General features: G+C 36.9%; 2 protein-coding genes across 9 annotated transcripts in view; one reads left to right on the forward strand and one right to left on the reverse strand.

Annotated features, from left to right (window-relative positions):
• Positions 1–26,435, forward strand: part of LOC136841836 (uncharacterized) — a 125,792-nt gene that overhangs the window by 69,246 nt on the left and 30,111 nt on the right. The window lies entirely within an intron of this gene.
• Positions 1–26,435, reverse strand: part of LOC136841835 (ATP-dependent RNA helicase A protein-like) — a 40,216-nt gene that overhangs the window by 2,795 nt on the left and 10,986 nt on the right. For 2 of the 8 annotated variants that reach the window (XM_067109213.1, XM_067109214.1), the window contains exons 6-22: positions 25,334–25,380; positions 22,369–22,595; positions 21,139–21,312; positions 20,573–20,770; positions 16,083–16,412; positions 12,572–12,766; positions 11,570–11,819; positions 10,746–10,840; positions 10,399–10,611; positions 8,758–8,932; positions 8,077–8,253; positions 7,732–7,922; positions 7,349–7,510; positions 7,084–7,188; positions 5,535–5,633; positions 893–1,039; positions 625–787 (exon numbers count right to left, since the gene is read on the reverse strand). In XM_067109213.1, coding sequence (XP_066965314.1) covers positions 625–787; positions 893–1,039; positions 5,535–5,633; positions 7,084–7,188; positions 7,349–7,510; positions 7,732–7,922; positions 8,077–8,253; positions 8,758–8,932; positions 10,399–10,611; positions 10,746–10,840; positions 11,570–11,819; positions 12,572–12,766; positions 16,083–16,412; positions 20,573–20,770; positions 21,139–21,312; positions 22,369–22,595; positions 25,334–25,380 — 2,948 coding nt within the window. Of the gene's footprint in view, positions 1–624; positions 788–892; positions 1,040–5,534; positions 5,634–7,083; positions 7,189–7,348; positions 7,511–7,731; positions 7,923–8,076; positions 8,254–8,757; positions 8,933–10,398; positions 10,612–10,745; positions 10,841–11,569; positions 11,820–12,571; positions 12,767–16,082; positions 16,413–20,572; positions 20,771–21,138; positions 21,313–22,368; positions 22,596–25,333; positions 25,381–26,435 lie in introns of those variants that run through there. The other 6 variants (XM_067109218.1, XM_067109219.1, XM_067109215.1 and 3 more) reach the window with 5 other exon arrangements.

Consider the following 26,435-nt stretch of genomic DNA (forward strand, 5'->3'; position numbering starts at 1 on the left):
GGGAAGAGAGAGAGAGAGAGAGAGAGAGAGAGAGAGAGAGAGAGAGAGAGAGAGAGAGAGAGAGAGAGAGAGAGAGAGAGAGAGAGAGAGAGAGAGATTTTATCAATTGCCATTCAGGGTTATCCTGGGCAGTGCTAGTTGTGAAATAGTGTTGTTTGACCTCTGTGAATAAAAGAAATCCATTATTTTTCTTAAACAGCACTATATTAAATCCTAATTTAGAAACTCAAATATCAATACAAAAGCCTGAAGCTACCCTTATGCTTTACACTGCTTATTTGCAACTAGGCCTGGACCAACTCAAAAGATATGGCTGCAAAAGTTATCGGACATAAAATAGATTGAATATAATATAATGTATCCAAACTACTGTATAGTGAAGTCATGTGCTACATCCAGCATCATGTGTGATTTGGAAAGCACAAGAATACATCCCAAGTGCATTAAAATAACTAAAACTCATTCATTTACTAAAACTATTCTATCCTATAATTACACATTAAAGCATTTAAAATTAACAATGATCACAAATATAAGAAACATAATGCATTGAACCCATCGTAAACATAACTAACTCATACACTGCTATTAAGGAGAAGAAACAAAGATGGGGGCGATACTTACCACTGGGTCCATCATCACCTCTCATTCGTTTGTTTGGAGGCCCTCCACCAAAGTTACAGAACTGATGAGGAGGTCTGAAGGAACCTGTATTTCCCATTAAAATTGGATCCATTTCGAATCTGCCAGCATTTAGTCGGCACAACTGACGAATGCAATTCAAAATCTGAAATAATGACATATACACTTCATGAGAGAGAGAGAGAGAGAGAGATTATTTCAATCTTAGACAATTTATTTTAATTTGAACTTTTACAATGAAATATCTAACCCGTTCATTTAGACGACTTAGTTCGGTTATGTGCTCTGGATCTGAAGTGCCCCTTACTATCAAAGCATCAATGCATGGCCTCAAGACCATGATTTTTGCAGCTATCTCTGGATCCAAGTCCAAATATACCCAGCCATCTAAACGCACCTAAAAAACAAAATAGGGATACTAGTATGAAGTTATGTCTAAAATGGTACATAATTATATAACAGTTGTTCACCCCCATATAGTATACAGGCATTTCCCGTTACAATGGGGTTACATTACAAAAACCCCATCGTTTCTTGAAAAAACAGAACTTGGAATTAGCCTAGCCTACACTAGGGTATTCAGTATAATATATTACATACAGTGTATAGCAGCCTAGCCCACACTATACCCAAAGCCTACCATGGTTTTGTGACCAGTAATGTATTTTTATACAGCAACTTCCTTATCAGCTGTCACTATATTGTATTACCATACACGAGATAAAAATGTGTAGGCTGTGTGTGAACTATTATAGCTGGCCCAGGTATTACACTCATAGTATCCATTTGCAAAAGTCAAAGAGGCTATTACAGCTGTATTTAAGATGAAGGTAATGGTAATGAAACTGTTATTTTACTTATAGAATCCATTTATACTGCATTATTATCACTTTATTATGTATAAAAAAACAAACGTCCCGCCTTTGGTGAAAACTGATTTTCAGAATCAGCTGATTCAGCCTACTACTGAAAGAATTAGGAAAATAATTTTTTAGTCGCTACAGAAATGAATGTATTAATGGAATTATTATTATTTCTGGACATAAATGTAAAATTGATATACAAAGGTAAACTAACATACTTCATGTTAAAAATAATTCAGGGAAATCCCTAACATTCACAAAACAGCTGTTTCCTGCCGATTCGTTTGTTTACCAACTACCTAATAAGCTGTAGGTCTTGTTGCTAAGTAACCAATCGGTTCTTAGCCACGCAAAATAAGTCTAATCCTTTGGGCCAGCCCTAGGAGAGCTGTTAATCAGCTCAGTGGTCTGGTAAAACTAAGGTATACTTTTTTTTTCTCTCTCTCTCTCTCAGTACTGTACATATCCCTTATTGAAATGTGAATTACTATACACAAACATAAAATTTCATAACTAAAACTCCCAAGAAGTTCGCGATGCCTTCGAATAAATGCGTATGTACGTAAGTATGTTACAATTTTTTGTTTTTGCTTTGCTTGATTTACTGCTGTGGCAGAGGGGAGGCCCTTTTGGGAGTGAAGCCCCAAATCTCACTTAAAAAGCCCAAGATCTTTTTAAACTTTTAAAGATTATGACAACCCTGACACAGTGTTCCCTATAAATTGCATTAAAACTTATTACTGGGCAACTAGCCTACAACAGCAACCTTTTGTTTCCCTTATTTTTAAAATGCTATTATTTTAATGCAACACAACAAGAAAATTAGAATTCTGCCAACAGATACACTGTGGAATGGAACGGAATATAGAGTTTAGTCCAAAGGCCAAGCATTGGGACCTGTGAGGTTATTCAGCGCTGAAATGGAAACAGAGGAAGTAGTTTTGAAAGGTGTAACTGGAGGAAAACCTCGCAGTTGCATGATGATATAATTGTTAGGAGAGAGTGGATAGCAAGATTGAAGAAAGATAAGAATGGAGGCACAGTAAAAGGAATGAAAGGGGTAAGTAATGCCTACAGTGCACCCCGTGAGGTGCAGTGATGGCACTACCCCCGTACAGGGAACAGATACATTGTGCACTCAGTGTTCTAAACACTGATGTCTGGCAGAACAGCAGTCTTGTTAAGTAGCCTCAGGGTGTGTAACTGAAAATGTAGGCTATGAATCGGAAGGGATTTAGGATTTGCCAATGTCCAGCAGGCCACCCTAAAATGGACTAGAATGCAGGAAATAACATTTAAGGAATTCAAAATTTTCTGGGGGAGGACCCCTTCAGGGTTAAGCCCAGATGTTCACAATGTCTGTCTCCGCCCCTGATTTACTGTACCATTTTTATTATAAGTTTAGTTAATTCCAGATATGATTAGCAGACATAACAGTAAACAAGAGAATATTTCATTTCTAATCACCATAAAATTATTTAAAATGCTTATTTCATATGTAGACAAGACAAAACCCAACAGGCTATACTGTACCAAGTTCACCCACGGCATGGAATTGAGTGTGTGCATGTGCATGTAACCTATGGACTTGATTGCATTTATAATTTGGTTTATAAAAAAAAATGAGTAAATGCAGTAAAAATATAAACAAGAATACTATAGCATAAAATATAAACAAAATAATGTAAGGGTGTGTGCGTGTTACTGTATTAGGCTTTAATGTAAACATACCTCAGTTTCTCTTTCTCTCTCAGTACAGTAACTGCACCTACATATCCTTTAATGAAATACGAATTACTGTATCATAAACATAAAATATGAATTACTGTACCATAAAAATAAAACTCCAAGAAGTTCATGACGCCATTGTACGCTGCTGCCTGTGCCTGTCGCACAGATTTATCATAAAATGAAACATCATAAATGGGGAAATACCTGTACTGACTTACGAATAAGCCTTGATATACATGTTATACTTGGATCTTTTAGCATAACACAACTAAGCAGGCAGGGGGGAGAATAACTCTTAAACCCCTCAGTTGCATTAAAAACTACTTGGAGTCCAACAGAAATACCAGTTTCAGGGGAAAATGCTCATTGTATTCATTAACAACAGTTCAAAACCTACTTCATATATTAAACGGATTGAAAAATGAAAATACAATATCACAGATGGCAAAGACCAGGTACTAACATCAATCCAATCTTTACAATTTGTCAACTTCAGCATGGGCTCACAAACATTTATACTTGAGGATTCGCATTTCCAAAGCTGGCTAACTTTTGCATAACAAACAATTTGACACTGGCCCAAAGAAACAAATAAATAATTTTCGAAAGAATTTTTGTATGCAAGATTTCTTATTCAAAATATTTTGGCTGGTTTTGAAAAATTAAATTTAACATACAATGAAAACACCAGTAGCTCCTACAACAAAATTCTACTTAAGTGATTGTTTTTATGGAGATAGTAAAATGTCCTTGAAAAAATAATATACTGATGAAATACAGATTGAAATAGGTAAAATGTCCCTAAAAAAATAATATACTGTACTGCTGTAATACAAATTCAAATAAGGTACTGTACATACATGAAACAAATAAAATCTGAACATTTAGCAAGGCTGAATATGAAAGTGTTTTCACTGAGAACTCCAGCGATCAGATATTATTTTTACACCCTTAAAAATAAAATAAAATAACAGCTTTCCTTCCACCTAACTAACGTTAAAGACATGCACAATGAATCGAGTTACATAAACTGTTGATTTATGACCTGTTTTTTCATACAAACCCAGTAATCACATAGGGTTTGCCTTTCTCCTATCCCCTTGAGCTCACTTCTTTTTCATCAAAGAAAAGTAAAGCAACAGACACAGTGTCAGTAGGCAGTACAGGGCAGGAAACTTCTGGATCTTAACTTAAGACAGTTCAGCAAGACTCGGATAGGGATTTCACCCCATAAGTAAGACACTGATTACAGGCTCAATGGGACAATCAAAAAACCTATTTTACTTCAATACATCTAAAAGGTAATTTAATTAAAAGTCTATTTAATTAAAAGTCTATGTTGAACTCTACCTTTACAATTCTTCACTCCTGTATTCTTAAAAACTTGAGTTAAAGAGTTCAGTGTTTCTTTAGGTTATCAGTGTAGCATAGCCAATTAAACCATTATTACCACTCTCACTCTTGGTTTTTTCTCCCTGGCAAGAAAGTCTTTATCTTCTTTCTCTCTAACTATAGTAAACCCTGTGGACCTATCTGTTTCCAGAACTAATCCCTGGCCTGGTTCCTTGTAATTTTTGATAAATATAATTATATTTATAAAAAATTTACAGTACCTCAACTTTCCACAGCAAAGACTTATAATGAATTATGACATAAATCTAAGGGATATCAAAAGTTATGCTAAATAAAAAAATATTGAAGCAAACCTTAGTATTATTATTCAGTAGTTTAACAAGACCACAAAGCTAATTCATTTACCTCTCACAGCACTGGCCTGAAGGATTTGTCTTTATTAATATTAAAGTTTGGGTTTTATTTATTAAAATATTTTTCAAAATAATTTAATAAAATAGAGATTTTAATAAAATTTCTTTGATTAACATTAAAGAACCTATAAAAACTTACTTCAGATACTAAAGAAGCAGCAATAATAATGAGGCAAAAAATATATCAAGCACTGGCCATTTCCTTGGTCTATGGCTGAAAACCTTTCTTCATTTGAAGCATCATGTTTTATGGTCCAATTATACAAATGCACCCCACTAAGAAATAAATCAATCACACACATTAAGCACTACTAATAAAATAACCCAACTAAAAGGTCAAATTACTGTAAGTACTGTATACTCCTCTTCAGTTTAAAAAACATATCAATGAACTGTAATACAAGACTATGTGAAAGTATCATACAAATACAACAATGTCAATAACAAGAATTACATAGTGAAATTCTGACATGAAGAATTATTCATAAAATTACACGTTAAAAATAAAGCCGAAGTTTCTTAAAATACTTACAGCACCCTCTACGGCTTCAACTCTTCGAGCACCAAACAGCATCAGATGTATTGGAGTTACCATAGTCATTTGCCTACAAAACACAGCTCTTGTATGAATCTGGATCAAAATAATGCACACTTAGACATGGTGAGATCAGAAAAGAAATTACAGAGCAAGTTCAGTGTTAAACAAGGCACAATGTTTCCACAAAACCTCATCATTTACAAAAGCCCAATTAGTGATCTCCACGAACTGTGCTATTCTAAACAGTAGGTTTGTACTGAATAACAGAAAAAACACCTTAACTTGACAAACAATTGGGGGGAAGGGAGAGGGATGCCCGCCGTCCCTGTAAGTAACAAAAAAACCATTAAGAAACTAAGGTTTACACATAGACCAGATGATACCCTGCAGCCAACTCATACAGCCTCTGCTAACTAGTATTTTGTATTTAACATTCAATTTGGAAGAGTATTATTTACTCATTCAATTTCAGATAACGAGCTGCTTCTATAAACACATATAATACATTACTGTACTGTACAGCTTATCAAAAGCATGCTCAGTGAAGTGATTCTATCACCTGAGATGTACAACTTAAGTAAAATACACAAAACACAATATAAAGTTCATAAAGCTTCAGTTTCTTTTTTTAAAATAAGTTACAAAACACATCTCTCTCTTTCTGGCACAGTATTTTTATTGTATAAGTCTGTGTGTGTGTACAAATACTATGAATTATTTATTTCTCTGTAGGTTTTTATATTAATTACTTTTTATTAAGAGATATTAACTTGACCTATACTTGGGGTAAATTAGAGAGAGAGAGAGAGAGAGAGAGAGAGAGAGAGAGAGAGAGAGAGAGAGAGAGAGAGAGAGAGAGAGAGAGAGAGAGAGAGAGAGAGAGAGAGAGAGAGAGAGTCATGAAAGTGCAATTTACATGTACAGTAGTCCACACAAGAAGTGAGAATATTTACATTAAATTTATATGATTTTCAGTCTCAGTTCATTTGTTGATTACAAGTAAATCTGACTTCTATGAGTATCATAAATATCAGTCTGTTTCCTCCTCCTCTTTCTTGCTCTCTCGGAAAAGTTTCACTGTTATTTCACTCCTAGCTTTGATAAAGTTACTATTCTTTAATGCAATGCGATTAATGTGTGTATATCAGTAAGTAAAGTCCATTGAATATTTATTCAATGTTTCAACCAGTGACATACAGTACAGTATAACAGCCTAGGCTCAGCAGCTTGAGATGCATTTTGAAAAAAATCTAAACTGCAAAAATTAATGCTTTTCTCAACCCTACAACTTGGATTTAAATAGCTACATATGACTATTTAGCACTTTGATACTAATTAACACAAACACTATAAAAACTGAACAAAAGTTTTCATTCATATCGTGAACACTGCTTTGATAAAAAAACTACTTCTCTCTCATCAGCACGCAAGTCTGAATCACAACCTTTGTGTACATCGATGGGGTTCATGAACCATTTGGGGTAGTTTTTACAGATCTGCTCTAATACCAAATGGGGGGAAAAAAAGGAAAAATATATCTTACCTTTTCTCCAAATGCAAAGAATGGTGATGGGTAATGAATTTCCTTGCTACTGAAATTTACAGAAGATTTGTGGATGAAAGCAGTTTTGGACTCCTGTGTTCGCACCTATGAAATATAAAGAAACATTTAAAAATGTACTTGTTGGGTATTTCTTACAGATAAAAATCATACTTATTTCCAATAAATTACATTTCAGTGGAGTAACGTCAATTAAATTAAATACATTCTTTAGTACAGGAATATATAAATGTGAGTTTAAACTAACCTTTTGGTTTTTCTTATGAACACAAATGTTAGGGTAATGTCCTAAAGTCATTAGACCTACTAGGACATCAACTTGAGGATCAGGGTCAACAAAATTATAGGTCTGTGGGAGAAGACACTCTTTTGGGAAACCAGCTGCTACCATTAGTTCTTTGAGCTGGTTCTGTTAAAATAAAGGCTCTTTACAAGTAAAGAATTACACAAAGCCAATATTTATCTTTTTCAGGAAGATATAAAGTCATTCAACCACTGTACTACTCAAAAACTACTGATTTGCATGTGGCTGCGTAACTGAGATATTACAAACATACCCCACATGTAGATTTAACCATATGTGGCTACAATTATGAGGTACCTAAAAGCAAACTGCCTAATGTAAGCTACCTTAGCTTCCCAAGTTACACGCAGACTTGGCATTGAAAGTCCCTTGTAATCACAGAAATTGATTTCTGCATCTTCTCCACTCACACGAGCCTCTTCCCAGCAGTTAAATGCATTGAGGGCTGCAATGTGATCACTAAAACGGTTGCCAGAGAATGCTTTCTGGAAAGGACTCAGTCGCCTGGATTCAGGAGCTGCGGATAAAATCAACTCTGAGAAGAATGCAGTGAGTTCAGCATAACAACTAGTACATTCCGCAAAACATCTTATTACAATAAAAAAAGGTTACAATACATCACTGCCAAAAAAATTTTCCTTCATGTCAAAAAGCCGATGCAAAATGCATACGAATGATAAAGATTTCCGGGGAAGTGGAATTATGGGCAGCTATTGTACACATAGCATCTCCACAGGAGAAAATAGATCCTAATATCACCATCCTCCCTAACCGTGGCTCAATGGGCAAACGGGCCAATATTCGTCCAAGGGGTGTTAACTCATCATGTCTGTCCAAACACTTCATTTCTGAAAAAGATTAACTTAAATTTACCCCCATCAGCTTTGAATGTGTGATCTGGTTCAATAAGCTTCTGACATCATCCTACCAAATGTCAACTTTTACCCAGCTAAAGCAGCACATCGAACTTCTCACAATCGTTGAACCTAAATCCACTACTTGAGTAAATCATCCTCAATCAGAGAAAAGTCAATATTGTCAGGTGTACCACATTTTCCATCATTTACATGTAATGCAGTTCTACTCAATTTTTACATAATATATAATTTTTGGCAATACTAACTAATGCACATAGACAAAGCAGTAAATTAAAAAGTGTTACAATGATATAAATTCATTTCAATAAAAAGTGAACAACACATGTCTGCTGATCTTCTCATTACAAAATTTTAAGAATTCCAATAAGCTGCTCATAATGAGTAACATGGAATACCTATACAGTATATCCAAGTGAAAGTTCACACCTTCAAATTTTAAGATCTCAAAACTAAAGTACATCAGTACTACAGTACCTCTTAACATGACTTCAGCTTCAATTACAGCATCTATGGGAGGTGCCTGCACCGCCTTTGAAAGGAACTCTCCAATGGATCCAAGACGCAACAACTTGATTGACAGGGAAACTTCATGAAGTGGTGTTCGGAACATCTCAGGAGTCATATGTTCATCAAGGCTGTCAAAGCGTTCCTGTAAATATAGCATGTTCAGACATACCTAAAAAACACTTAAAAGCTCATAGCAGCCCATCTCCTTATATAAATACCTTGTTGATTACTGGTTCTACTTTTGTTGCAAAATCCATATCACTACTTCTATCCATATCTTCAAATTATTCACATCATTACTCATGAAGAATGCACAGGTGGCAATTTACCCCTAAACAGAGCAACAAGCTTAAACTTGTAAGTAGTCTGGTTAAACTTGGAAATACAGTACTTTTAGAATTGGAAAACTAATAATTCTGCCATTTACAGTGGTCCGAAAAATGATTCTTTCAGCATTTAAAATATTATTTTTAATAAGCTGTGCTATTTCCCCAGGTAGTCCCAGCACTCCTCTGCTACTTTACTCCATTCTCAGCCATGTTTCTAATGGTCTACCCCTCCCACATCTTCCTTCTGAAAACCCCTTGTACTTTACTTCCCATATCAGTTTTTATTCAATCCTGCTCCATCAATTGTCTAATAATGAATTTATTGAGTATTCTAAAAAATATTCCCTCCCTCTTCCACAGTTAACAATTTAGTGTACTTTTCAAACCCGCCGCCCCCCCCACCCCGTATTCGCGGTCTCACTATTCGCGGACTTCTCTGTGGAACGTATATGCACCTTATTTGTGGAAAATTGCCCATTCGTGGTATTTTTCACTGAGAAATATTCACTAATTACTGCATTTTCATATTTTCATGACTAAATGCACTTTTTATGATAAAACTATTAAAATACTTAGGTATAAAAATTTTTAGGTTTTTTTTGTGTTTAAACGATCAATATATGTAGTTATAAGTGTTTTTGAGGGGTTTTAAGTATTTTATGGATTTTAGCTATTCGCGGGGAGGGAGGGCGGTACACATTCCCCACAAATACAGGGGTTTACTGATTTATATATATATATATATATATATATATATATATATATATATATATATATATATATATATATATATATATATATATATAAGGAGAATGCAAGTCTGCTATGTGACAACTTTCTATCCACATGAAGATCACAGTTTCGCTGCGAACGGAATATAGGCAATTTCAGGGTTGGCGATTTTTGGGGCTTATCGGCTCCGAAAAGTGCCGATTTTTGGTTATCGGCACCTCCGTTAGGAATATATCAGTGCCAATACCCAATTGTTGGCGCCGTTAAGCGGAAATCGGCATTTTTTGGCGCCAAAAATTGCTGATTTTCGTCACTAGACAAGCGCCGTGAAATGGGATCGCCATTAACCAGGGACTGCCTGCATGTACAGTATTGTATACCCCACTAACACAATAATGATTAATATTTATCACAAGACAATAATCCTAGTGAGTTTCACATTTGTAAAGAAAAACACAGTTCAACCAAACCACCCTATCATATTTATAGATACCTGTCAGCTTAGCCAAAAATATGAAGGGAGTCAAAATTTGGATTAGTAACTTACTTTACTGCAAAGATGGAAGCAGAAACCAGGTCTGACTCTGCCTGCACGACCCTTTCGTTGCTCAAGATTTGTACGCGATGCCCAAACAATGGCATAATTTGTCATGTTGTTATGAGATGTAAAGATTTTCATATTTGTTTTGCAGGAGTCAATCACAAAGACGACATCATCGAAGGTGACTGAAGTTTCAGCAATATTGGTAGCAAGGATAATCTGAAAACGTATGGTTACAGGAGTACTAACTGGTAAAACTAATTAATTGGCTGCTTTAATCATAATACTTAATTGGCTGCTTTAATCATAATACTGCAAAAAGAAAGGAAGACATCAGCAAAGTGAAATCCAACCTTAATCACACCTGGAGGTACAGGTTCAAACACTCTTCTCTGATCTTCACACGGCAACTGAGAATGCAATGGTAAGATACAGTAATCACGACTACCTAAAAAGGAGATACGGAAACATGTCCAAATTACACTGAAAATTGCCATCCAGTTCCAAACCTGAGGACAAATCACAAAGGAAACATAAACGTCTTCCAACCTTTTTGGCATACAAGTAGCTACAATATCAGAAACAGCAAGTAGCTACAATATTACATCCTATGGTTAAAAATTATGCCTTTAATTCTAGGGACACATTATACAGTTAAAAGAAAAACCTTCAATACTGTATTTTATCTTTAAATTACTAAAACAGAATATTCTTTGTCTAATTACTCTCATCATGCAAAACAACAAATTAAAGTTATGAGTGTTGAAAATACTTTAGTAACGACATTGGCAATGGCAGACTTTCTACTAGATTTACTAGAATGTAAATTAATAGCACATCAATATTCCAGTTTGAAATGGACATCTTTGAAACTATCCATCATTTCCTAAAGGAAAAGGCTGCCATTTGAAAACTAACTGGAAAAAAGTACCCAGAAAACAATACTGCATAATTGTTAGCAGCTCCTCTCATCTTGTAACTTACATATAATTATGTAAGCGACCTAGATGTTAAAACAATTGTAGTAAATTAAGCAGCTTAACTTTGAACATAAAATTTTTTTAAGAGACAGGGAGAAATGAATGATCTTACAATAAAAACGTTCTTGAGTGTCTTTGTTTATTAATACTACTGTATACTTGTTCATGCATTACTAAAGAGACCTCGATTAACTTACTAAATGCTGGGTGATGATTCAGATGCTCCATCAGAGAAAATATAAGATTCCACCCAGGAAGAAAAACCAAGATAGCCCCAGGAGTGTTGAGGTCCCTTATGTATTTCAGCAATGCTTCGATCAGCTCGAAGCTCATATCCTTTTCACTCATCATAGCCAAAGCACGTTTAGTTTCGTTCGAGTACGTGTCTGATTTCACGTAATTCATATTTTCTTCGGGTTCATCACCAGGTAGCTCATTGTACTTTTCCTACCAAAGCACAATGATTGCATTAAAGAAAAATATTAACAAGCTTCTCTGGAATTGTAAATTTGGTTTTATCATCATTGTAAAAACTAGTGAAATGAGCGCTGGTCATCAAATTCACATCTTTCTTGATCTTCTAATACTTCAGTTTAAGGTGTTAAAATTTAGTAAACCAATTAAGTTTAATTAAGATATCTTTAAATCACAAAACATTCAAATATTTACAACATTGAATTAAAAATTTCTCTTTAATTGGCAACACCATTAATTTTCTCAAATATGTATTTTTTGTAAGTGGTACTTGTTTCGACATTAATCTTACTATTGTCTAGTTGATTACTAACTGAACTGAAACACTCAACTGTTGTATATACACACTTTTATTTTCTACTTTCTTCCACAATATACTCTCTCTTGTCTTTGCTTTCTCACTATTGACAAATGGTTATTGGTCCAAAGTAGCTTGCTTTAATAGTTAATTTCAAAGCATTTTCTGGTGATAAAGCACACTATGAATAATCAGGTTCACAAAAGATGCACCCATGATTAACAAGAATATTTACATTAATAAGTAAAATTGCCAATAGCATTTTCCTGGAAAAAAAAAAAAAAAAAAATGGTCTGCCTGGATTACCCTATCTTCAGTGCTTTACCACACAAACTCCCTACACAACTGTTATTCATAATTAATTAAGGACAAATGTCCGAAGACTATATTTCAACACCACAAGTTCTGAGGTGCACATTGTACCAACCTCATTTTTCTTCTTACTGATGGGAACAGGAACAAACTTTGTAAGCTCAATACAATCTTCCAGGAAGTATTGTTGTATAGGATAAGCCCGACCTGAAATCTCTACCACAATAGGGTTCTCAAAATAATTTGAGAACAGGCTTATATCTATGGTGGCTGACATAAGAATGATACGAATATCTGGGAATGCACGGACCTGTCAATTAAAAAGAAATTAGGAAATTAATTTTACAAACAGAAAAATACCAGTGTAGGTTGAAATTAAATGGGCTCTCTCACCTTGACAAGAGACTTCAAAACATTGGGTCACATCACTTCATAGTAAAATATAAATAAAGGCAATAGACACAAAGGGAAAAGTGAAACACAGAGTGGTTGCTAAGCCTTTCGACTTACTGTCCTTTACTTACCAGGCTGCTAAGTAAAGGACAGTAAGTCGAAAGGCCTAGCAACCATGCCGTGTTTCACTTTTCCCTTTGTGGCTATTGCCTTTATTTATACATTCATCACATTCTATATCTTAGGATTCAGTTATACATAGTAAAATACACACACATATAAGAGTGAATGTTTGTATATTTGTTTGCACTATAGAAATCTGAACAGCTTGACACTCAGAAAAATTTTGCACATGGCTTCTATGTCACCCCAGGAAGGTTTATAACTCAAAGTCAAACCCCTACTTCGTGACACATACAAACACAGATAAAACAAATGAAATTTTCATTTTTAGTCCACCTTTTCTTCAAAAGCGTTCTAAGTTTCACGAGTAGCTTGGGTGGAAAGCTCCAAGTTTTCTGGTGACGTCATTAAACTCCTCCCACTGCAAACCCTCAGGCTATGGTAGCCCGACAAATGCGAATTTCCTCATTAATTTCTACTTTGTTTTTGCCTTAGGAATGTGTGCTATAGCAACTGCTTTGTGATGTTACACTGACGTATTTTGTTACAAAGCCGGTTTAAATGAGGTCTGGAATAACTGAAATATCATGCTTGGACACTCCAGCGGCTGACAGTTGGGATTAATTATCGTGCAAATTGGCAAAACACTTCAGTGCACAGGGAAGACAAGTTTCTTTTCATATTGCTTGGTACTGATTACCTGGAAGATGAGTGAGAATTCTAGACTAAAACTTTACAGAAATGTAGATCATTACATTCAGGAATCTTTTCTGAAATGCACTTGCAGAATCTACGTTTGTGGGGGCTAAATACATACGATGCAAAATAGGGATTAAATTAAGAAATGGCAACTACTGTTCATTGAAGTGATCACAGCTTACACAACACAAAAATTTGTACCTTTTGCTGATGTAGTCATACACAGTTAGGAATGGCATTCCCATCATTTTGGAAAATAAAACTGTTCAGGGTTACATATTAGAATGATATAATATTCAATTCTATCTTTTATCAAAGTGTATTTATTCAAAACAATAAATAACCGGTTGCCTAACATTTCTCCAAGAAGGGAAAGATTTTCTTTGATTCAAGATTATGTTATTACCAAAGGTATGAACTGACTAAGTTTATACATGCGTACGGACATGCATTAATTTTTTTCTAATGAACCATGTAACTTTATACTTCATTCTATGTTAAGGAACTTGATGTCATTGTAAAGATCATGAGTTGTAATTTATTATGTTAAAAACGGCCCTAAAAACAACATAAAGAATACGTATCACGAATTGAAGTTAGCTGTAAAGGGAAGTGTTTTGCTACTTTTTTTTCTTAATATAAAACTGTTGCAGCAATTCACTTAATACAGTCAACCTCCTGTATTCATGGGGATGTACCCCCCAATAGTTAAAATAAGCAAATACTTAAAACCCCATCTAAAAATGCTTATAACTGCCTATCTTGAAAGCTCAAACACCAAATATATACTTTAAATTATCATCCTACACCAAGTATACCTTAAACTATTATTCTATTACTGTATTAATCTTTGAAATTACATTATTATCATTTCAAAGTCATCATAAACATTTTACCCTTAAAAATATACGTACGTACTGTATGGCTTACAGCTACCTGTGAAAATAATCCAGTCCCCCTGTGTATTCAGTCACGCACATTTTCTTTCATGCAGTTACTATTCGAGCTGTCCTGTTTTCTTTTACAGGGGAGACATTGGTATGTGTGAGAGAGAGAGAGAGAGAGAGAGATGAAAACAAAAATACTTATGCACAATAAAATACTTAATACTACGTACATATTAAGATTATGTAAATCATATGGATACTCACCAGTGGTGAATGTTGATAAAAGATTATGATGATGAATTAACTGTGTAGTCCAATGAATGACGATGAAGATATGACTGCACAGCAAAGCAGAGGAGTTACATCTCCTTTGGGGGCACCTCCTCCCCTTCTTCAGGAGGTGCTTCGTCATGGGTTTCGGGAGGCACTACTTCAGGCCACTGGGGGGCCACTTCTTCAGGCGCTTGGAGAGACACACTTCAGGTGATTGAGGAGGCACTTCTTCAGGGGTTTGGGGAGGCTTTGGAGAGTCCTTCTTCATATGTTTAATAAACAGTGTAGGCAGCTGCTGTCGCTGCTTCTTCATGCTGATGAGGGCTTACTTATAGGGCGCCAATGCCGCATCACAGGCATTTGAAAACTTTAAAAAGCATTCCATATAAGGATCCCATAACGAAACCATATCCTGCGCCTCCTTAATCATCCTCTGAAGTTAGGACAGACGTTCCAAAGACAGGTCCTCATCCTCCTCCTTGTCTCCTGAACTTGGCTTGTCTTCTTCCTCAGTGGCAGACTTCGTCAGCTCTTCCAAATCCTGGTCCGTCAGGGGGTCAGAGTGGGCATCAATGAGGGTGCCGAATTCATCTGGGGTGATGGACCACCTTTTCAATGGCCAAATGTTGAATTTCTTCAGTTGAGAAGCCCTTATAATCATGAACATACTCCGGCCACAACTTCTTCCAGCAGGCATTAAGGGTCTCCTTCATGTCATTCAACTATCGGTCGATGACGGACAGACGTGGCAATCATGAATTTATGCCAATACTCCTTCAGCATAAATTCACAGTCAGTGTCCATTGCATTCACAATGGACACTGACCATGAATCGGCGCCTCTGTTAGATATGTATTGGTGCCAGTAAGTGGAAATTGGCAATTTTTGGCGTAAAAAATTGCTGATTTTTGTCGCTAGAAAAGTGCCGTAAACCCGGATCGCCGATGGACTGCCTGCATATATATATATATATATATATATATATATATATATATATATATATATATATATATATATATATATATATATATATATATATATATATATATATATATATCTAATCTATATCAATATATATGCAGTTTACAAAACATATATATACTATATTGCTATATATATATATATATATATATATATATATACACACACACACCAACGGTAAACACAATCATATGCAGTTTACAAAACATGCTTACTATATTGCTCCCTGAAAAAGCTGTCTTTAAAATCTAATTTTAAAGAAAAACTTACCATGTCACGAAGAACAATAAGGATGAAATCTGTATTGATGTCTCTCTCATGAATTTCGTCAACAATGACATGGGATACACCTCTCAAACCAGCTTCCAGCTTTCGACGTAGAACACCTACTGTGCAGAAAAGCACTCCACCGAAAGGCCTCGGGAGAATGGATTCAAACCTCACTGAATATCCAACACTTTTACCCAAATCCTCTCCGCGTTCCTGAGCAACACGATCAGCCACTGAAACTGCAGATATTCGTTTGGGCTGGGTGACGATGATGTTACAGAATGCACCTGAACCTGACTGGATACAGGCATCAAGTATGTACTGGCAAACCTGTTAAAAACAAATTTTAAAGTAATTTGTATTTTTCGTAACTCACAAACTTGAGGAAATTACATGTGGAAATACGTTCAGCGCAGCTGGAAACCGGCCATTCAATTCTTACAAGGTTGTTAGGTGGTTAACTACCAGTAGTAGGGTGGGGAGCCCCCATCCTTCCGTCTGGCAATGCATTCACTTACCTTCTGGCTCAGGTATCAGAACGAGGGGTGGCTTGAGGTGGGCAGTATATGTAGACCTCAGGTTTGTATGTTTGGAAAAATACATATTACTTTAAAATTTGTCATTTGTTCCTACACAAATATAAACCCTTGGTCTTTTTGGTGGGAGGATTCTGAGTAAGCTTCTGAACAGACTGGTGGTTCCCCTTATCTGGGACTCTCTTCCTAGCCGTGTAGAGCAAAGGAAGAAGCCCCATGCCTCTGACCGAAGTATCATTGATTCGAAAAGGGTCTGGACTGTTAACTCTGCATGATACTGTGCTTCGCGCTCGTCATTTGTTTATGTTTGTGCTGCAAAGTAGGACCGAGTGAAGGGTTAGAATGTAGGCACTTGGTGGGTCGGATCTCCAAGATAAATACAGTCAGTTTTTTATGTCTGCCTTTGATTCTCCTACCACACTGGTCTACATGATTAACAAATGGTAGCAGAGCATGGCTGTGGCAGGAAGGACATTAATGAGTATGATAATTAGAAAAAAAGACGACGTAAACATCGGTAGCATTGGTGAATGTGACGGGCAGCTGGTGTTGCCAGTTTTCGGCGCTGACAACGGTTATGACTGCTGGAAAAAAGAGCTGAAAGCATGGCAACTTGTTGCAAGTATCGAGAAAAAGAAACAAGCTGTGGTTGTTGCCCTGGCATTCCCTGAAAGAAGCAAGGTAAGGAGCAAAAGTTTTACAGACCTTGAGCAAAATTTTTACGGAAGTGAATAGCGAAGAGTTGACAGTTGAAGATGGAATGAAAGTTTTGCTGCAACAATTGGACAAGTGTTACAAGAAGGATGAGATGTCAGCAGCGTATGAGGCATAGACAAGGTTTGGCAGCTACAAAAGGAAAAGGAACATACAATGGAGAGGTACATTTTGGAATCTGTGAAAAGAAATGCAACTCTGGAGAGGTACAAAGTAAGTATACTATAATGTATTTTAGCATTTGAGCTACTAGACAGTGCAGGGCTTGAGGTTAAAGACAAACAGAGTTGACAGCAGTGTCCTTTAGTGAAACAGATAAAATGTTTGATTCCATGCAGCAAGCCCTTGGGAAATTTTTTGGAAGTCAAGAAGTGTTACCACTGTGTGCAGTGTCAAACAGGAGTGAGAGTGAGACCCCTGCTGTGATGATAAAATCTGAACCAGTATTTAGCACGGAAGAGGTAAATGTCATTACTTGTGGAAGAGGACATGGAAGGTTCAGAGGTACAGTACAGGAAAAGGAAGCATAGCAAACATAAGTGAAACAAATAGGCAGAGAAACTCACTTAACGTATGCAATAAGGTTAGGAAATGCTGTGTGTGTGTGGATCAGAGCACCATCTGTCTCCAGCATGTCCAAAAAATGTATGTAAGTAGAGTAAAGGAGGAAGTGTTATATTCTATTACTGAAAATCCAAAAATGATGTCAGTGTTGATGACAGAATCTATTAATTATGCTGTCCTGGACACAGCCTGCAGTTCTACAGTGTGTACTAGTGATTGGTTAAAAGCATACACAGTCTTTACCAGATGAGGAAAAAATGAGAATAGAAGAGGAAGAAAGTGAAATGTTTTTAAGTTTGGTGATGGTAATGTGGTGCCTTCCACCAAGGGATGGGAAAGAAGCCTTGAAGAAAACAGAAGAAATAATGACGAAATTGGGAGATAATGAAAAGGAAAAGAAGAGGATAGAAATATTGCATCAGCAATTCGGTCATGCCACATCTAAGAGACTGATTCAGCTGTTGAAGGATGCTGGTGTTAAGGACAAAATGTGCTACATGTATGCTCAAGAAGTGTCAGACAGCTGTGAGATATGCATCAAATATAAAAAAAACGCCATCCAGGCCAATTATTAGTGTAAATATGGCAAAGGAGTTCAATAAAGTAGTGGCATTTAGACCTAAAGGAGTGTAAAAGAAGGGGTATATATTTTCTGCATATAGTGGATATGGCAACAAGGTTCTCAAAATCTTGTGTGATAAGAAGTAAAGAACCCAAGGAGATAGAGAAAATTATGGAGACTTGGTTGGGAACTGGTTTGGGAACCCCTGAGAAATTCTTGTGTGATAAATGTGGGGAGTTTGCCAAAACATGCTTCTAGAAATGTGTGAGAACATGAACATTCAAGTGATGCATACAGCAGCATATTCTCCCATCAGTAATGGCCTGAGCGTAATCATGCAGTTATAGACGAAATGGTGACAAAAATGATGGCAGAGCAACCAGAACTGTCTTTGAAAGTGGCTTTGGCATGGGCAGTCAATGCAAAAAATTGTCTGACCATGCAAAGACCTACGGGCCTTCTTACAGTAGGGAGAATCGACTTTTTTCTTCCTCTGATTTGTCTGCGTAACGGGACCTTTGGAAGAAGGGGAGGAGGTGCTGACACACAGTGATGAAGACAATTGGCAAGGTCTCTCTTTCAACCTTTTGCTGTTGCGTCGAAGCTTCTCCACTAGGGCTTGAAGGAGGAAGTCCCCTAAGAAGGAGGATGTTGGAGGCCATGGAGGTCGACAGGATCAGGGCAGCATGCATGATCATGGGGCTACAGCCGTGGCTGTAGTTCCAGTCAACATTGTAACTGGCCGTAGTCACAGTTACAGAAGCAGCAGTTACAGGAGTTGTCACAGAGGCACGGAGGAGGTGAGAGATCAACCCCCTAACTGAAGGCTCCCTGGAGAAACCTAGAGAGGGCCATAGCTCCCTAAGTTCCCCTAACATTCTCTAGATCTCCCCAAAACCTGAAGAGTTGGGTTAATTGGGGATGCCTCCCTTCGCTCTGAGAGGATTCCTCCCCCAACTCCCCCAAACAACCAGACACAGACAGAGTCGTTATCCTGGTCCCCCTCTCCCCAGGACTCTCTCTTGACAAAGCAATAGGAGATCATGAAGGAGTGGGAGCGGTAGCAAAGAGAGGCAGTTTCGCTGGAGGAAGAAAGGAGTTAGATGGATCGGCAATCTTTGGCGTCACTGGGGGGCTATTACCCTCCGGCGATGTGTAGGAAGCCTTCCTCTTGTACTTCTCCTCTGAGCGAACTGCACCCGTTGCTCCGAAGGTCAAACACAACACTCAACACAAGGGCTACTTTGTTTGCACTCATGGCGATGGCACTGTGTGCACAATGAGTGTGGATCAATCTCAATGGGGGAGAGGAAGCAACTGCAGGGATTGGTCCCTGTGCCTGGGCAATGCCTCAGGACACAAGGCTTCCCCACCTTAGGCTGTGATGAACCGTGGGTTTGCATATCACTTTATCTCAAATATTACAAATATTCACAAAAAGAACGATCAAAGCAAAAAAACCAGGATTGCAACAAAAGCGAACTGAAAAAAACAAGTCAGCAGGCAAGGATGAACGAGATGTGCACTGCCTGTATGGTGGCCAGAAGGTAAGTGAATGCACTGCTGGATGAAGGGAGGGACTTTCCACCCTACCACTGGTAGTTAACCACCTAACAACCTTGTTAGAACTGAATGACCAGTTTCCAGCTGAGCTGAAAGTATTCCCACATGTAAAAACCAAGTGTTTGTATTTATGTAGGAACAAATAAATATGTGGTAAGATGATGTTTATAGATTCAATATTAGATATTCACAGAGCAATACAATATTATTTCCATATAAGCATTTAAAATCTAGATACAATAGTCAACATTATTGGCTAAATGAAAAAGTGAAATGTGTAAAATGCAGAACACAATGCAGCTGGCACTGAAGGACTAAAAAAACCTTTAGTGCCATCTACAGTAAAACTGAACCATGGTTGGGGTCCAGCGTCTTGTGCTATCTCGTCCTAGTCACGAGTAAAACTATAATAATTCAGCATTCGATCCCTCAGAAAACCTATTTCCCAACAAATTCTCATATACTGTAGTCCCAACTTGGTAAGTACAGTAATTGCAATAAAATTTTGTCATCCTAGGGTATAATTCAATAAATAGCAGGCAAAATCTTACCTGTGTTGTCTTTCCACAGCCAGTGTTGCCTCTTATTATAGTGACTGGGTTATCATAAATTGCTTCCAGAATCTCTTGTTTTTTGTTATACACTGGGAGTGAATACCTCTTATCTATAATGGCCTGGAGGGTGCTGTCATCCTGGAGACGCCATTGGTATAACCTTTGAAGTTCTAAGCTATGTTCATCAAGATCCATCTGGGGGAAAAAGAATTGGATACTTTACCTATGCAACCTCTGGGAAAAGTATTACATGTATACATCTAAAGATATCACATTCCCTTCACGATTTCAATTTATTTGCTTGGCATGAAAAAGTGGTACCCAATTACATATACTGTACTCAACAATAAATATTCAGCAGTTGAAGATCTCCAAGAAGTGTCAAACAAAATATCACTCTACTACAAAGTTAATATCCTATCAAAACAAACTTTTGATGTTTACTCTCTAGTGACCATGGGCTTGATTTGATCTTTCAATAACAACTGAAGAAACTCATCTACATTAAAGATGCATGAATCTTCACTATATTACACCCACACACACGTTCTAATCTTACGCACATTTGCCAGTGGTCCAACATCGATGTTACATGCAGTCCAGGGATTCCAATTCTGCTGAGGTGGTGACCATGAAACAACGCCGCTGCTCATCGTATCTGGTTTGTCTGGACACTCAAATTCAGCCAGCTGAAGACTGGGTACCAAACTTACTGGGACACGTGGAGGAATACCTCTCTGAAAAAAATGTCAGTGACTTAGTGAAATATACAACTACTTGTTCCATACTTTTTAACACCCAGGAGGTCAGCAACCTTGAGAGTGAACAAGAACTGAAAAATCATGATCTAGTGTAGAAGAGTTATGCATTACAGTACATTAAAAGCTTGAGGATCTCATCCTTTGGTTACTTGAGAACTAAACGGGTATGTTTTGATACAAGATGTTCCTTCTCTAAATTTAAACATGAGTAAATTAAATATTTGGCTGACCTCTTCAAGATATTTAGTTTTTATATTGCAACATGTGTCTGAGATAGGTCTTACAATGTCCATATTGGAATGGAATATAAAATTTAGACCAAAGGCCAAGCATTAAGACCTATGAGGTCATTCAGTGCCAAGAGGCAAATTGAGGAAAAAAAGGTTTTCAAGGTGAAACATGAGGAAAACCTTGCAGTTGCACAATGAAGCAATTGTTAGAGAGGATGAAAAGTAAGATAGAAGAAAGAGAATATGAATGGAGGTAGAGTAAAAGGAATAAAAGGGGTTGCAGCTACAGGCTAAAGGGATGCTTAATAAACATTAAGTAATGTCTACAGTGCACTGCTTGAGGTGCAGTGACAACGACACCGCTACGGAAACAGAGTGCAGATTCATTCAAAAGCTTTACGATTGCCCCTGGACACTTTCACCTAATGAATGTAATGGGATTAAAACAAAGCATCAGCATAAGTTGAAAACACGATGTAATTCCTGTGGAATAAAGATATATTATGTTAAATATTCCTCCCATGATAGCTAAAATTTTTTACCATTTGATTGACAGTATATTACTCAGTAGAGGTCCATGTTTAATTATATCTCCCCACACCTGTACAGAACCACAACTAATAACTATCTTCAAAATCATAATTCTGAAGAATATAACCTAATCACCTTACAATCCTTACTCACTCTCATGAATTACTAATTGGCCAAAGTCTGAAAGGCACATGAAACAGGAGGAGGAAAAACTGGTCAAGAGTTTAGGAAAATTATTAAACATTCACATTACAAATCCAATTTTACTTACCAAATCTACTGGTTCTAGATTTAATGCCCTTATAACTCCATCCAACTGTGTTATTAACTCTGGGCTAAGTGTCACTTCATAAGGTTTCAGCTGCTCTGCCTTCTTTTTCTTAAATGATCCTGTGAATGCTTCAATTAAATTCAAATGATAGAGCTGTCTTACTAGCGACAGTGCGCAGCTCTTACTAGCAGCCTGCTTGTTGGAACCAGTCTCTCGGGCACAAATGTCTGAAAAGATAAAATGCATAAAAAGATAAAATGCATACAGGCAATTAAACAACTGCAGTTGGCTGTTGCACGCTGTACTGTGCATGCAGTATAATGGGCAAGAAAGACACTGTTATAATCGCAAATGTTAATCAAAGCATAGTATTGTATACAGGAGTCAGTATAAGGAAAAGGAAATCGTGAAAAAAGTAATAATAATAATAATAATAATAATCTTTATTGTGGCTCAGGGCCTTATACATGGGATATACTGGAAACAATACAATACACGCAATCTAGATACACAAGATAAAATGATAAAAATGATAATTGGCAAATCCACACCATCGCTGAAGTAGTAATTATAATAATTATAATAGTAATTATAATAATGGTAACGACAGCACTAATATTGAGAATAAAAATAAAAATATTGAAAATGATAACAGTTAGAAACAGATTGCATACAACTGAATTCCAGCTAGGGACCTTAGCTGGTTACAGAAGTTAGGTCCAGAGGGCTAACTACGAAAAGTGAAAAAAAGCAAATCTCAATAATAATAACAATGACAATAATAATAATCATAAAAAATAATCATAATAATAGAGCAATATAATATATAATAATAATGATAATGATAACAGATTCTGCAGATGATACATTAAAACATTGCAAAAATAGATAATACAGTACATATGTATATACATTAACTAAGGTCACCCCAGTGTGAAGGAAGATAACGACATTTACGGTACTGATGCCTCATTAACCTATCTTTCCCACATTTTAGATCTTCTTGCCTCACTGCTTACGGTGTATCGTACAAGCACATTGCTGCCGTTTCCCAATCGGGTGATCAGGCTGGAAGTTGTTCGCCTAACAATTACTTCTAAATTATCCAGGTGGTTTTCTATGAACATCTGCATGGCAGAAAGGTAGTGGGATGTGTTGGTGAGGCGTCTCAGAATGTCACTGGGAACTACAGTGATACGTCTCATAGCCTCTTGGGTATACAGGTAGTTTGTCCAAAGGGAACACCCACATGTACATGCTGTAGCAGTACGAGCAGAAGAGCAGCAGTTTCATGTCTTGGTGACACAAGACAAACCTCCTTGCAACCATATTGCCAGTTACACTTACTTTACAACGCCTCTGCTTTTTGTGTGCCGTATCTTTTAGGTCATCTGTGATGATGTGGCCCAAATATGGAAATTCATGCACAAATTCTAGACGATTTCTGTAGAAAATCTGTAGTTCTGCAATATGCTTACGCAATCTTGGGAGCAGTGACATGCACTGGGTCTTGGTTTTGTTGTATAGGATATCAAATTTCGTTGATAGAGCATCTGATTGGAAGCCAGTTCAGTTCGACATTCAGGGTATCTGTGGATGTATTAAACAGGTATGGAGAGAGAATGCCCCCTTGCTGGAGCCAGTTGAGGAAGCCGAAGTTGTATGACAATATGTTACTCCATTTGACACAGAACTGCTGTGTGGAGAACCAGCAATATAAAATGACAATTAGATATAGAGGAGTGCCTCTTTTGTGCAGCTTCAGGTAGTTATCTCTGTCAAATGCTTTTCTCACATCTACAAAACATAGGAATACAGGAGAGGCTAATGATAAGTACTAGTTCAGCAATTCTTTCATGATGTAGATGCAGGTGTTGGTCGAGTGGTTTGCTTTAAATCCGAACTGGTTGTCAGTAGTGTGTAGAAAGAGGAGAAGTCTTACTAGAAGAAATGACTTAAGTATCTTTGACATAATTGTAATAACTGCAATCGGGCGAGAATTGCCAGGGTCAGCTGCATCCTTTAGTTTGCTTTGATTAATGGTATTAAGTGAACTAAGAGTAGGGAGTCTGGAGAAAGTGGTGAATTATGCATACATTGAATAGGGAAGCTAGCAAAATGTAAATTATCAGGTGGCAGAATTTGAAAGCTTCTGCAGGCAGACCATCACAGCCGGGCAGTTTATTACTGGGTAAGTTGTTTATGGCATCGCTGATGTCACCTATCAGCCTATCCCACCATGATCATCATCATCATCCACCAAGAGAGAGAGAGAGAGAGAGAGAGAGAGAGAGAGAGAGAGAGAAGACTTAAGAGGGGATCGATCTTGACTGAGGAGCTATCTTCCACCAGATGCACTAGGGAGGGAGTCCATCTGTCCCCTCTGATACAGTAAGTCTATGGGTGATGCGGGTGCTTAATCCATGGGAGAGGTGGCATTTTCAACTTCACCGATGGGGAAATTAACATTGCATATACAGAATGCAATGACCTGATACTGTACCAGAATCCAATTCTCCGAGAGCGATTTGCGAAAAGCTTATCCTCTCACAAGAAAATATCATATTACTGCGTGATTACGGACCAGCACATTGATAATCTATGCCAGTGACCTTTACAATCTGACTCCAGAGGGGCCTGATGATCTAAGCCTGCCTGCAGTGTACCATATGGCAGAAAATGCCTCCCAAATGGCAAAGTCTCTCTCAATAAAAATTGAGGAAACAAATGGCAAATTTTCACAGATCTTGGACGTGATCAAAGGATTACAGGAATCATTTGATTCTTAAAACTGTGGAAACAAAAAACAATCTCTCACTGATCTGGGATGCAATCAAAGGAATACAGGAATCCTTAGACAGTCATACAGCCAGCCACCAGACTCGTTGCCCTGCAACATGAGAGAAGTAGGGTTGCAATATGAGGTCACAAGTTCCACAACTAGTTTAAACTGTACAGCACTTACCTCTTCCCAAGTCCTTTACATAAAACTGCATCTCAGCAACAAAACTCCTGTTAAGAAAATGATGTTAGTATTCTGACCTGATACTAATAAAGATGATGAACTCCTACAAAGATGGGTGAATTTGGGAAAATACAATTTAGATTACTAGGACTTAACTACTGCAAATCTATTCATTTTCTTCTTTTTAAAATGAATTCTTCAACAATATATTATATAGAATAAGTGTGGCCTTTGGATGAAATCAATTCTTAAATAGTAGGCTTTCAGACAAGTAAAAAGGCCACTAAAATAGTTAAAATTTTAGCAATTGCCTTGTCACCTTGTCAGCAACCTGCATCAGCAGGATTGATTGATTTATTTGTTTAACCAAATGACAGCATGACAACAGCACAAGTAAGAACTCTTTGCCAAATTACTAAATATTAAAGCTGCAACCAAAGAGAAATGGATATTGAAATGTAATGTGAATTCTATCAAACAAATTACCTAGAAAATCAAGTACAGTAAGTTACGATTCTTTGTAATTTCCAAACACCAAATGGACCAATGTCAAAAATAACAAAACAAGACTAAACAAAATATTAGTGTGATAAAAAAGATCCAAAACTACTACTATTTATATGACATGTCACCAAGTATATAATGAGCATTTTCTCTTACATTACTAATTCATGCTCCCCTGAAGGCTTTAGTAAAGAAAATAAAGAAGGGGTTCTATGATGAAATGTATAAAATGGAGCACTAAATCAACTCAATACAAAATAAAACCATATTACATAACAAAGCCTACAAATATCCTTCAGAAGGTTGTGATATGGAAAAATGTCTGCAAACTGCCTTCAAAGTTAGACACAGCTTGTATACAAAAAATGCTAAAATCCATCCCTCGAAAGCAAGAACATGGCTCTTACTGGTACCATACACTATTGATAACATGTGCAAAATCATTTTGTTATTGATATCAATAAATCTATTATGGTTACAAAACTGCCATTCAAAAAGGGAATTCAAAACTGTGATATTTCACTTAATCTATTACAAACATGTAGTGTTAAACTTTTTACTTTCTCTGTTGCACTAACCTAGTGGTACACTGGGCTCA

Source organism: Macrobrachium rosenbergii, chromosome 9 (genome assembly GCF_040412425.1).
Source record: "Macrobrachium rosenbergii isolate ZJJX-2024 chromosome 9, ASM4041242v1, whole genome shotgun sequence".
Classification (NCBI taxonomy): Eukaryota; Metazoa; Arthropoda; class Malacostraca; order Decapoda; family Palaemonidae; genus Macrobrachium; species Macrobrachium rosenbergii.